Source organism: Oncorhynchus kisutch, linkage group LG21 (genome assembly GCF_002021735.2).
Source record: "Oncorhynchus kisutch isolate 150728-3 linkage group LG21, Okis_V2, whole genome shotgun sequence".
NCBI lineage: Eukaryota > Metazoa > Chordata > Actinopteri > Salmoniformes > Salmonidae > Oncorhynchus > Oncorhynchus kisutch.
The window spans coordinates 3,389,757-3,404,478 of record NC_034194.2 but is presented as its reverse complement, the minus strand read 5'-3'; the positions used below and the strand labels follow the sequence as shown (position 1 = coordinate 3,404,478).

Sequence of the window (14,722 nt, the reverse complement as noted above, 5' to 3'; positions counted from 1 at the left end):
TCAAGACTGTCTAGTTTGTTGGTGATGTGGACACTACAGCCCCGTCAATATGAATGGGGCCTGCTTGGTCCTCCTTTTCCAGTAGTGCACAATCATCTCCTTAGTCTTGGTTACGTTGAGGGATAAGATGTTATTCTGGCACCACCTGGCCAGGTCTCTGACCTCCTCCCTATAGGCTGTCCATTCGTTGTCGGTGATCAGGCCTACCACTGTTGTGTCGTCTGAAAACTTGGTGTTAGAGTCGTACCAGGCCACGCAGTCGTGGGTGAACAGGGAGTACAGGAGGGGACTGAGCACGCACCCCTGAGGGGCTCCAGTGTTGAGGATCAGCGTGGCGGATGTGTTGCTACCTACCCTCACCACCTGGGGGCGGCCCGTCAGGAAGTCCAGGATCCAGTTGCAGAGGGAGGTGTTTAGTCCCAGGGTCCTTAGCTTAGTGAATAGCTTTGAGGGTACTATGGTGTTGAACGCTGAGCTGTAGTCAATGAATAGCATTCTCACATAAGTGTTCCTTTTGTCCAGGTGGGAAAGGGCAGTGTGGAGCGCAATAGAGATTTCATCATCTGTGGATCTGTTTGGGCGGTATGCAATTTGGAGTGGGTCTAGGGTTTCTGGGATAATGGTGTTGGTGTGAGCCATTACCAGCCTTTCAAAGCACTTCATGGCTACGGACGTGAGTGCTACGGGTCTGTAGTCATTTAAGCAGAACATATTGATGCAGTAGTAGCGAAGATGGGAAGAAGTCTGTCTACAATAAAGTGATGCTCTGCCTTCTTAACACTATCAACAAGGCAGGTCCTACAGGCCCTAGTTTTGTCGCACCTTGACTACTGTTCAGTCGTGTGGTCAAGTGCCACAAAAGGACTTAGGAAAATAGCAATTGGCCCTTGACAAGGCAGCACGCCTGGCCCTTGACAAGGCAGCACGTCTGGCCCTTGACAAGGCAGCACGTCTGGCCCTTGGATGTACACAGAGAGCAAATATTAATAATATGCATGTCAATCTCTCCTGGCTCAAAGTGGAGGAGAGATTGACTTCATCACTACTTGTATCTGTGAGAGGTATTGACATGTTGAATGCACCGAGCTGTCTGTTTAAACTACTAGCACACAGCTCAGACACCCATACATACCCCACAAGACATGCCACCAGAGGTCTCTTCACAGTCCCCAAGTCCAGAACAGACTATGGGAGGCGCACAGTACTACATAGAGCCATGACGACATGGAACTCTATTCCACATCAGGCAACTAATGCAAGCAGTAGAATCAGATTTTAAAATCAGGTAAAATTATACCATATGGAACAGCGGGGAATGTGAAGAAACCCAAACATAGGCACAGACACGTGGATTGATTACTGTAGATATGTGGTCGTGGTGGAGTAGGGGCCTGAGGGCAGACAGTGTGTTGTGAAATCTGTGAATGCATTGTAATGATTTTAAATTGGTATAATCTGCCTTAATTTTGCTGGACCCCAGGAAGAGGGCAGCAGCTAATGGGGATCCATAACAAATACAACTGTTTGTCTGGGTGAGCGTGGCTAACAATCATTGTCAACCATGAAAATGAAGCATTGAGCACTTATTGGGAGCACAAATCAGTAATGGCTCTTCTCTATCACATATAAATAAAACTACATCCAGCACAGGACCTTGACTTTACTGGAAATATACCTTCTAGCTCTTCTATTTATAGCTTTCAATTGGAGATTGGACACTACAGTATGATCCTTACCTCGGCTCTCTTCAGCATCTCCCACTTGTTCAGGATCTTCATGGCGTAAACGCGTTCTGTGTTCTTCATCTTCACCACCGCAACCTAGAAATGGAGGGAGTGGGAGAGAGATAAATAAAGAGATGGGAGGAGAGAGAGTGGGAATAGAGAAATCATTAATACACATTTAAAATGCAGCCTAATTCAGAGAGCTGAGAATTGCGGGTTCTTCCTTATTGATGTTTCCTGCCCGTTCCTGCTGGCCTAGTTACTGTAAACTAGGAGCCTCCCCCAGGACACATTGCTTTCTAAGATAGCGGGTGCATTCCAAATGGCACCATAGTCGCTATATTGGGCCCTGGTCAAGAGTAGTACACTATTTATTTCACAGACTTGCAATGTTAAATAAAGGTTAAGAACAACTTCTTATTTACAATGAAGGCCTACCCCAGCCAAACCCTCCCCTAACCCGGATGACGCTGGGCCAATTGTGCGCCGCCCCACGGGATTCCCGATCACGGCCAGTTGTGATACAGCCTGGGATGGAACTAGGGTCTGTAGTGACGTCTCTAGCACTGAGATGCAGTACCTGAGACCGCTGCTCCACTCGGGAGCCCTAGGGATTGGGGTGCCACTTGGGTGGCAGCCATAGTGTTTTGATCCTCATGTGCACACCAACATCCAGTATGCATTAAGGGGGAATATAGGCTTGTGTTCATTAGGCAACAAATGGAAGAAAACGGACAGAAAAAGGGACCAACTGGACTAGTTCAATAAAAAACTCCTTTCGATTTTTCCGTTGCAAGTCAGCGTACTACAGTGTTTCCCCTAACATCGTACATATGGTGTTTTGCCCTCCCACTAAGCACTGTCCCCCCATCTAAAATATTTTGGCTTCAACATGTTGGATTTTGATTTGAGGGGCTAATTCGATTATTTTCCATGTGGGACGCAATTAGGCCTTAAAATAAAATGTTGAAGCCAAAAGACTGTGGGTGGGACAGAGCTTATTGGGAGGGGAAAAAGCCATATGTACAATGTTAGGGGAAAAACACTGTAGTTAGCTGGCTTGTGGAGAATCTGGTCCGTAAAATAGTTCTGGCCCTAGACATATGTATGAGAGCTGTTAATGAGCTATGATTAAAAAGTCTTTAAAGATGTATATGCACATCCTGGTAGTCTAACTTTGCACGCACTGCTGCCATCTTGTGGACAACAACTAAATTACACCTAGAATCGCTGTCTCAATGTACTCTTAAATTTCAAAGATTGAAAAAATAAAATGGTTTGGTTTAGCTTTTACGTCATATGCTCCGACATTAATTTCACATTTCCACAAACTTCAAAGTTTTTCCTTTCAAATGGTATCAAGAAAATGCATATCCTTGCTTCAGGTCCTGAGCTACAGGCAGTTAGATTTGGGTATGTCATTTTAGGCGGAAATTGAAGAAAAATAAGATATATTAAGATGCCAATTCAAAACCGTACACATGCACTTACAGGCCAAATACATCTAAACCAACAGTCATGGTGCTTCAGACATCTCTGGGGGAAGGGGGGGCAGCGTAGCCTAGTGGTTAGAGCGTTGCATTAGTAACAGAAAGATTGCAAGTTCAATTCCCCGAGCTGACAAGGTACACATCTGTCGTTCTGAACAAGGCAGTTAACCATGTTCCCACATGGTTTTAAATTGAATTAGAATCTTTTAAAACAAAACACTAGTCCGTCATTGAAAATAAGAATTTGTTCTTAACTTGCCTAGTTAAATAAAGGTAAAATAAATGTAATAAACTTACAGTGGAAGTCGGGAGTTTACAAACTCGTTTTTCACCACTCCACACATTTCTTGATAACAAACTATAGTTTTGGCAAGTCATTTATCCAACAACTGTTTACAGACAGATTATTTCACTTATAATTCACTGTTTCACAATTCCAGTGGGTCAGAAGTTTACATACACTTAGTTGACTGTGCCTTTAATCTCTCTAGGGTACGCGGGATGGTAGCGTCCCACCTGTCAACAGCCAGTGAAACTGCAGGGTGCCAAATTCAAAACAGAAATCCCATAATTAAAATTCCTCAAACATGTATTTTACACCATTTTAAAAGATACACTTGTTGTAAATCCAGCCACAGTGTCCGATTTTAAAAAGGCTTTACGACGAAAGCAAACTAAATGATTATGTTAGGTCAGAGCCAAGTCACAGAAAAACAGCCATTTTTCACAAAAGTCACAAAAATAGATAAAAATAATCAGTAACCTTTGATCTTTATCAGGTGATACTCATAGGACTTCATGTTACACAATACATGTATGTTTTGTTCGGTAAAAGTTCATATTTATATCCAAAAATCTGGGTTTACATTGGCGCGTTATGTTCAGTAGTTCCAAAACATCCAATGATTTTGCAGAGAGCCACATTAAATTGACAGAAATACTCATAATAAACATTGATAAACAATAGAAGTGTTATTCACAGAATTAAAGAAAAACTTCTCCTTAATGCAACCGCTGTGTCAGATTTCAAAAAAACTTTACGGAAAAAGCAAACCATGCAATAATCTGAGTACGGCGCTCAGACGAAAAATCTAGCCAAATTGATATCCGCCATGTTGGGAGTCAGTCAGAAATAGCATTATAAATATTCACTTACCTTTGATGATCATCAGAATGCACTCCCAGGAATCCCAGTCCCACAATAAATGTTTGTTTTGTTCGATAATGTTCATCATTTATGTCCAAATAGCTACTTTTGTTAGTGCGTTTTGTAAACAAATCCAAAGTCAACAGTGAAAAACATCACCAAATGGAAATGATGATATCAACACAACGAGCGATGTTTTTCACTGTTGAATCATATTGCAAATGCACTGTGCATTTGCAATATGTTTCAATGGGCATTTACCATCACGAGCTTGTCATGCTCAAAAATCCTGCAGAAATGCAAAATTGACTGGCCCAATGAACTCGGGATGGCCGGGCAGTGTTTCTGGTTCCTCTCCATCGCTCGTTGGTGTTGATTTCAGAATGTCATTTTGGTGATAGTCCCTCTCTGTTTAAACATATTGCAAATGTACAAAAGTCAACTAGCAAGTCAGTGTCCATCAGTCAATTAGATGTCATTCTGAAACCAAACTGATACCATCTGACACCAAACCCACTTTTTCCAACTCGTTTAGAAGCCAACTATCACATATTTCAGAGCAGGCCCAACATTCACAGCGCCTTCAGTTTAAAACATAATAAAAACGGTAAACACATAGTTACGTTCTAGCTGCAGGTCCAGTTCTGACATTGTGTGTAGGCCTATGCGAGGCGACCACGAATTTCGGCTCGATAGGTCATTCGGTGCCCGAGCAAGATTTTAATTGGTGCTGAAAATCCACTTTTTTCCATGCCTTGCTACGGGGTCCTTGAATGAGCTATCGGACAGACACGTTGGGGTCCGTCTCTATGGGCCGAGCCGGTTTCAATGCACCTAGTCTTGCGACTCTGGGACTTTTCTAAATGTCATCATTTTCGTAATGGTCAAAATGAATTGAAGTCATTGCAAATGTACGCGGCGGTTTCTCGGCCCGAGAACCTTCTAGAGCCACGTAACTCACCACGCACTATCGACCTGAGGTCTACAACAGGTTTCTAAAGTTTCAGAACTCTAGGTCTGACGGTTCTTTTTTAGTTTGAACAAAGGTAACTATTGCAGGCACTGTCTGTCTCTCTGTGTCCCTCTGGCCTAGCTGTGTGTGTGTGTGTGTGTGTGTGTGATTTTTTTTCTTGGAAATATTATGGGAGACATGACTGATTTACAGTTCATGGGGGTTGCCTAATCACACATATGAAGTTTTGGAAAGATCTGACCTTTTTAACCCTTCGAAACAGCCCCTACGACACCTTTTAAGGCACTTCCGGTTGACACAGGAAGCTATATGTAAACACATATCCTGATTGGGCTATGCCTTTACAGAATCCTGAGTTTTAAGTGTTTACGTTAAGAACTGACCGATTTACACAGGGTTGAATGCACTATTTATCACAAACTGATGGTTGGTTATGGAAAAACACTTAGGGTGATTTTAACCACTTCCGGTTGGTCCAGGAATCTTAGAATCAACACAGGTAGACGTCATAGTGGCATGATGGATTGTCATCGAAGAGAGGTTCATAAGACATTCATAACCCACATAGGTTGAATTTAGGGGTGCAGGCAATGTATTCCTATGGGGAGAGAAGTCATTGAAAACTGTTTGATGTAAACACCTTTTAACTGTTAAGGGTTAATGCCACACGGTCAAGGTTAGGCTTGCACAGATCGGGAGAACCTCAGGAACGTTCCTGAGGTCAAATTGTGCTTCTCACCCTAAAGGTTCTCCCACTGTTGCCCAAAAGCAAATGAAATTTAGGGCCAGGCTTCATTTTGGGCCTACATTTTTTTCACGGTCGCTGCACTCAGAGCGAGCTACGGTCATGCGGGGCATCTTGTTGAACTCGACACAGCCTTGAGAGAATATGGAAACGCCATTGTAGGCTCTGTCTCTTTTCTTTTTTTCTTTTTTGACCCCTGTGTCTCCCCAATTTCGTGGTATCCAATTGTTTAGTAGCTACTATCTTGTCTCATCGCTACAACTCCCATACGGGAGAGACGAACATTGAAGGTCATGCATCCTCCGATACACAACCGAACCAAGCCGCACTGCTTCTTAGCACAGCGCGCATTCAACCCGGAAGCCAGCCGCACCAATGTGTCGGAGGAAACACCGTGCACCTGGCAACCTTGGTTGGCGCGCACTGCGCCCGGCCCAGCACAGGAGTCTCTGGTGCGCGATGAGACAAGGATATCCCTACCAGCCAAGCCCTCTCTAACCCGGACGACGCTTGGCCAAATTGTGCGTCGCCTAATAACACATGCAGTTTTGAAAAGATCAGACATTTTTAACCCTTCAAACAGCACCTATGACATCATTTTAAGGCACTTCCGGTTTACACAGGAAGCTGAAAGTGAACACATATCCTCCTTGGGGTAGTCACTTATAGAATTTTGAGTTTTAAGTCTTTATGTTAAGAACTGATTTATTTACAGGAGGGTTTAGTGAGTGTGTGTTATTTCAGAAAATCACCGAAATCTTGCAGAGCTCGGAAGCACAATTTAAAATGATTCGTATGAACACACTGCAACTGGATCTGTAACTTCATTTTTTTTAAATGAAACTATTTTTGAACATCACCAATTTGACATTGTACGATTTCTCTTAAATGACGATCGATAAATGGCTGGTTCTTTTTTTGACACCGTAGGTTCATTTACTTTAAATTATTGCTCATTAAATTTTTTTACCTTTAATCGCAGAAAAATGGCCATAACTTAAAAACCGTTGAGGCCTAGACGCCATCTTGTTCGGGGCCAACTGCCCATTACGTCAAACCTATGCTCACCAAGTTTCGTCTTCTAAATCTTTTCCGTTTAGGAGATAAGGCCATGTCGTGATTGGTGATGTTTTGTACATTTGCAATATGATTCCATTTGCCCTCTGGAGGGATTTACCGGGAGAGCAGAAAAATGACCAAAATTTGAACATTTTATAAAACTGAAACCGAATGTCCGAGAGAGTTCGTTTGATGACTTCCTGGAAGATCCGGCCCCGCCGCACGGCCCCGCCGCACGGCCCGACACCGTCCGCAAATTTTAGAAACGTTGTCGGACGTCTAGTAAGGACCGTACATTTGCAATGTGGACTTTCTCACTAACCATAAGGCAAAAGAAATATCCTTAAGTTATGTTAGTGCCACTGCTATGCATTGATTAGCTTATTATAAGTTACCTACTGGGGCTATATTTTAAGTGACATTATTTAAATCCAACCTTTATTTAACTAGGCAAGTCAGTTTAAGAACAAATTCTTATTTACAATGACGGCCTAGGAACAGTGGGTTAACTGCCTTGTTCAGGGGCAGAACGACAGATTTGTACCTTGTCAGCTCGGTATTTGATCTCGCAACATTTCGGTTACTGGCCCAACTATCTAACCACTAGCGCACTATTTAGGCTAGGGTGGCATTTCAGTCATGATGTTGACCTCTTACACCATGACCAAACCGTTCCGCCCGTGCATCCGTCTGCACCATCGTCTGCATAATCATTGTGTTTATTCTCACCAGACACAATCTCAACATGCAGGTTAAAATACCAAAACCAACTATGAAATCAAACCTTAAGTCTATTGACGCACCCATACGTCAATAAAACATAATAAAAACATCCAAAACCTGTCCGTTTAAGACAAAGATACTTTTTTTGCATGGGCTGCATCTCAATACACCGCATTAGCCTATGTTGCCTTCCACATCAGCGATGGAAAGAAAACAAGTTACAGTTTGTCAGAACATGAGAAAATCAGTCTTCTCACAAAAACATTTGTATCTTCTGAACGGTTTGGCCTTCAAATTATTCAATCACCGACATCTACACCAACCATGAAAAAGACAAACCAACATGATCTCCGTTTTGCTCTACGACCCCCACAAGTCACGGAACTCGTCTGAAGGCAACCCATACAAAACAAACCGAAGTAAGGATGTTGTTTTGTGCCAACAAAAATAAGGGGTTAAAAATGCATTTAAAAAAAAACTAAAATATCTTCTCAGCTTTCATATACCTCCTAGGACAGACACCACACAACCTTATGATGGCGGAGATCTTTGTGGGCTATACTCAGCCTCGTCTCAGGATGGTAAGTTGGTGGTTGAAGATATCCCTCTAGTGGTGTGGGGGCTGTGCTTTGGCAAAGTGGGTGGGGTTATATCCTTCCTGTTTGGCCCTGTCCGGGGGTGTCCTCGGATGGGGCCACAGTGTCTCCTGACCCCTCCTGTCTCAGCCTCCAGTATTTATGCTGCAGTAGTTTATGTGTCGGGGGGCTGGAGTCAGTTTGTTATATCTGGAGTACTTCTCCTGTCCTATTCGGTGTCCTGTGTGAATTTAAGTGTGCTCTCTCTAGCTCTCTTTCTTTCTCTCTCTCGGAGGACCTGAGCCCTAGCACCATGCCTCAGGACTACCTGACATGATGACTCCTTGCTGTCCCCAGTCCACCTGGCCGTGCTGCTGCTCCAGTTTCAACTGTTCTGCCTTATTATTATTGGACCATGCTGGTCATTTATGAACATTTGAACATCTTGGCCATGTTCTGTTATAATCTCCACCCGGCACAGCCAGAAGAGGACTGGCCACCCCACATAGCCTGGTTCCTCTCTAGGTTTCTTCCTAGGTTTTGGCCTTTCTAGGAATTTTTCCTAGCCACCGTGCTTCTACACCTGCATTGCTTGCTGTTTGGGGTTTTAGGCTGGGTTTCTGTACAGCACTTTGAGATATCAGCTGATGTACAATATAAATAAATTAGATTATGATTTCTTTTTCACCATTTATGAACATGTTAATCTATGTTTCAATGGGCTATAGTAAACTCAGCAAAAAAAGAAACGTCCCTTTTTCAGGACCCTGTCTTTCAAAGATCATTCATAAAAATCCAAATAACACAGATCTTCATTGTAAAGGGTTTAAACACTGTTTCCCCTTGGTTGTTAAATGCACCATAAACAATTAATGAACATGCACCTGTGGAACGCTCATTAAGACACTAACAGTTTACAGACAGTAAGCAATTAAGGTCACAGTTATGAAAATGTAGGACACTAAAGAGGCCTTTCTACTGACTCTGAAAAACACCAAAAGAAAGATGAGCAGGGACCCTAGGCATCTGTGTGAACGTGCCTTAGGCATGCTGCAAGGAGGCATGATGACTGCAGATGTGGCCAGGGCAATATATTGCAATGTCCGTACTGTGAGACGCCTAAGACAGCACTGCAGGGAGACAGGACGGACAGCTGATGGTCTGCCACTGCAAGGACTAAGTGTAACACCTGCACAGGATCGGTACATCCGAACATCACACCTGTGGGACAGGTACAGGATGGCAACAACAACTGCCCGAGTTACACCAGGAACACACAATCCCTCCATCAGTACTCAGACTGTCCTCAATAGGCTGAGAGAGGCTGGACTGAGGGCTTGTAGGCCTGTTGTAAGGCAGGTCCTCAACAGACAACACACCCATAGGCAACAACGTCGACAATGGGCACAAACCCACCATCGCTGGACCAGACAGGACTGGCAAAAAGTGCTCTTCACTGACGAGACCCGGTTTTGTCTCACCAGGGGTGATGGTCTGATTCGCATTTATCGTCGTAGGAATGAGCGTTACACCGTGGCCTGTACTCTGGAGCGGGATCGATTTGCAGGTGGAGTGTCCATCATGGTCTGGGGTGGTGTGTCACAGCATCATCGGACTGAGCTTGTTGTCATTGCAGGCAATCTCAACGCTGTGTGTTACAGGGAAGACATCCTCCTCCCTCATGTGGTACCCTTCCTGCAGGCTCATCCTGACATGATCCTCCAGCATGACAATGCCACCAGCCATACTGCTCGTTCTGTGCGTGATTTCCTGCAAGACAGGAATGTCAGTGTTCTGCCATGGCCAGCGAAGAGCCTGAATCTCAATCCCATTGAGCACGTCTGGGACCTGTTGGATCGGAGGGTGAGGGCTAGGGCTACCCCCCTCCCCAGTAATGTCTGGGAACTTGCAGGTGCCTTGGTGGAAGAGTGGGGTAACATCTCACAGCAAGAACTGGCAAATCTGGTGCAGTCCATGAGGAGGAGACGCACTGCAGTACTTAATGCAGCTGTTGGCCACACCAGATACTGACTTTGATTTTGACCCCTCTTTGTTCAGGGACACATTATTCCATTTCTGTTAATCACGTCTGTGAAACTTGTTCAGTTTGTCTCAGTTGTAAAATCTTATGTTCATACAAATGTTTACAGATGTTAAGTTTGCTGAAAATAAACGCAGTTTACAGTGAGAGGACGTTTCTTTTTTTGCTGGGTTTAGTAAAGGGGGCTGCAGGGTAGCCTAATGGTTAGAGCGTTGGACTAGTAACCGGAAGGTTGCAAGTTCAAACCCCTGAGCTGACAAGGTACAAATCTGTCGTTCTGCCCCTGAACAGGCAGTTAACCCACTGTTCCCAGGCCGTCATTGAAAATAAGAATTTGTTCTTAACTGACTTGCCTAGTTAAATAAAAGGCCAAATTCAATATTTCATGAAATATTATATATATTTTTAAATATACCTAAAAGGGGTTACACAATTTCTAATCAAATAGCTAAATGCCATGGTATGACCATCTCAAAATAATTCCATATGTTAGCTTAGTACCATTTCCTGGATATGTTAGATGAAATACACAACAAGTCCAAAAGTATGTGGGCACCTACTCATCGAACAGCGCATTCCAAAATAATGGGCACTAATATGGAGTTGGTCCCCCCTTTGCTGCAATAGACTCCACTTGTCTGGGAAGGCTTTCCACTAGACGTTGGAACATTGCTGCGGCGACTTGCTTCCATTCAGTCACAAGACCATTAGTGAGGTCGGGCACTGATGTTGCACCAATTCATCCCAAAGGTGTTCGATGAGGTTGAGGTCAGGGCTCTGTGCAGGCCAGTCAAGTTCTTCCACACCGATCAACAAACCATTTCTGTATGGACATCACTTTGTGCACGGGGGCATTGTCATGCTGAAACAGGAAAGGGCCTTCCCCCAAACTGTTGCCATGAATTTGGACGCACAATTGTTGAGAATATCATTGTATGCTGTAGTGTTAAGATTTCCCGTCACTGGATCTAATGGGTCGAACCCGAACCATGAAAAACAGCCCCAGATCATTATTCCTCCACCAAATTTTACCGTTGGCACTATGCATTGGTGCAGGTAGCGTTCTCCTGGCATCAGCCAAACCCAGGTTCATCCGTCGGACTGCCAGACGGTGAAGCTTGATTCAACACTCCAGCCAACGCTTGGCATTGCGCATGGTCAATCTAGGCTTGTTTGCAGTTGCTTGGCCATGGAAACACATTGCATGAAGCTCCAAAGAACAGTTATTGTGCTGATGTTGCTTCCAGAGGCAGTTTGGAACTCGGTAGTGAGTGTTGAAACTGAGGACAGATTATTTTTTACACGCTACGCGCTTCAGCACTCGGCGGTCCCGTTCTGTGAGCATGTGTGGACTACCACTTTGTGACTGAGCCGCTGTTGCTCCGAGACATTTCCAGTTCACAATAACAGCACTTACAGTTGACAGGGGCAGCTCTAGCAGGGCAGAAATTTGACGGACTGACTTGTTGGAAAGGTGGTATCCTATGACTGTTCCACGTTGAAAAAGTCACTGAGCTCTTCAGGAAGACCATTCACCTGCCAATGTTTGTCTATGGAGATTACATGGCTGTGTGCTCGATTTTATACACCCGCCAGCAATGGGTGTGGCTGAAATAGCCGTCTCTAATCATTTGAAGGGGTGTCCACATTCTTTTATATATATTAGCGTAGCTAACTTTTTGAATCATACGCTACTAGGGTTGAATGGCGGGAACTCAGCGAGATTTACCCCTCAAAACTAGTCACTTTTCCCAGGATAAATAACTGCGAGAAACCAGTAAATTAGAATAAATGATTTATATGAACTTAAATGATAAGTGATGTCTAAAATCGGCATATCTAATGCCCTCTGCATGATGAATGCTCATGGTGGGGACAGACCTTCTCAGTGTGTAGACCTACAGTATCATCATGGTAACTGTCTTGTGACAGGTAGGCTGCATTTGCTGCAGCATTGCCTGTAAAGACCGGCTGCGCGTCTAATTTACCCATCTCCTTCTGGCTTTCAGGGTCACCTTATATTCTTCTTATTTTTTTATGGCAGCTGCAGAGTTTTATACAGCTTATCAGTCGAATATCATTGCTATAAATCATTGCACGGGCACTCTCTCGCAGTCACTCTCACTCTCTAGCAGTCCCTCTCACTCTCTAGCAGTCACTCTCACTCTCTAGCATTCAAAATACAGAGCATTCGGAAAGTATTCAGACCCCTCGACTTCTCCACATTTCATTACTTTATTCTAAAATTGACCAAAGTACTTTTTATCCTAATCAATATACACATAATACCCCATAATGTCAAAGGAACACCCGATTGTTGACATTTTGCTAAATGTATAAAAAAAAAGATACAATTGAAATATCATTTACATGAGTATTCAAACCCTTTACTTAGTACTTTGTTGAAGCACCTTTGGCAGAGGTTGCATTAGAGTCTACTTGGTTATGACGCTACAAGCTTGGCACACCTGTATTTGGGGAGTTTCTCTCATTCTTCTCTGCAGATCCTCTCAAGCTCTGTCAGGTTGGATGGGGAGCATCGCTGCACATCCATTTTCAAGTCTCTCCAGAGATGTTCAATTGGGTTCAAGTCCGGCCTCTGGCTTGGCCACTCAAGGACAGGTTTCCTCCAGACGCATGGCATTCAGACCAGAGAATCTTTTTTCCCACGATCACAGTCCTTTAGGTGCCTTATCCCCCGATTGCTCAGTTTGGCAGAGCGGCCAGCTCTAGGAAGAGTCGTGGTGGTTACAAACTTCTTTCATTTAAGAATGGAGGGCACTGTGTTCTTGGGGACCTTCAATGCCGCAGACATGTTTTGGTACCCTTCCCTAGATCTGTGCATCGAAACAATCCTGTCTCGGAGCTCAACGGACAATTCGTTCGACCTCATGGCTTGACTTGCTCTGACATGCAGTCAACTGTGAAACCTTATATAGACAGGTGTGTGCATTTCCAAATCATGTCCAATCAATTGAATTTACCACAGGTGGACTCAAATCAAGTTGAAGAAACATCAAGGATGATCAATGAAAAAAGGATGCACATGAGCTCAATTTCAAGTCGCATAGCAAATAAGGTAAATAAGGTATGTTTTTTCATTTTAATAATATGCTAACATCACTAAAAACCTGTTTTCGCTTTGACATTATGAGGTATTGTGGTTAGATTGATCAGGAATGTTTTTTATTGAATCCATTTTAGAATACGGCTGTGACGTAACAAAATGTGGGAAAAGTGAACGGGTCTGAATAGTTTCTGACCAGTGTTTGGCAACACAAACACTGGTTGACAGGTGCCAGCAGTGTGGCTGAACTGATTGAAATACATATAAAAACCGCTTGCGCACGCAGAGTAGCCGGTCTAGTTTGTGTTGGGCCAAATCCACTTTGGCATCCATCTGCCTTCTCCTTTCCCCTTGGTCTCTGTATTATTTTCCCCTTCACTCTTCTTTCCCCTCGCCCTCTGTGATTCTGGCTTTTGCTCCAGTCTCTTGGCTCCCTCTTCTCATCCCTCCCTCTCTGTGAGGATCTGTCTATTGCTCCCGTCTCTTGGTTCTCTTATCCCCCTTATTTCCCCTCGCTCTCTGAATATCTGACGTTTGCTCCTGTATCTTGGTTCCCTTATCCACCCTCGCTTTCTGTGTTTATCTTGCTTTTGCGCCCGTCTCTTGGCTCCCTCTCCCTCTTCTCAGCCCACCCTCTGTGAGGATCTGTCTTTTGCTCCCGTGTCCTGCATTTCTTTCCCTCATCTCATCCCTCGCTCTCTCTGTGATTCTGGTTTTTGGTCCTGTGTCTTGATTCCCTTTCGCTATTCTTTGTGATTCTGGGTTTTTCTCCCATCTCTCACGTTCCCTTTCACTCTTCTCATCCCTCGCTCTGTGATTATCTGGCTTTTTCTCCTGTCTCTTGGTTCCCTTTCCCTCTACTCATACATCACTCTCTGTGATTATCTGGCTTTTTCTCCTGTCTCTTGGTTCCCTTTCCCTCTACTCATACATCACTCTCTGTGATTATCTGGCTTTTTCTCCTGTCTCTTGGTTCCCTTTCCCTCTACTCATACATCACTCTCTGTGATTATCTGGCTTTTTCTCCTGTCTCTTGGTTCCCTTTCCCTCTACTCATACATCACTCTCTGTGATTATCTGGCTTTTTCTCCTGTCTCTTGGTTCCCTTTCCCTCTACTCATACATCACTCTCTGTGATTATCTGGCTTTTTCTCCTGTCTCTTGGTTCCCTTTCCCTC

The 14,722-nt window shown here is 44.0% G+C and overlaps 1 protein-coding gene across 3 annotated transcripts in view; it reads right to left on the bottom strand.

Moving 5' to 3' along the window:
- The window catches only part of LOC109866486 (serine/threonine-protein kinase MRCK beta-like), a 145,945-nt gene that overhangs the window by 96,517 nt on the left and 34,706 nt on the right, over positions 1–14,722 (bottom strand). For all 3 annotated transcript variants that reach the window (XM_020455177.2, XM_031800327.1, XM_020455178.2), the window contains exon 3: positions 1,737–1,820. In XM_020455177.2, the coding sequence (XP_020310766.1) occupies positions 1,737–1,820 (84 nt within the window). The remainder of the gene's footprint in view (positions 1–1,736; positions 1,821–14,722) is intronic.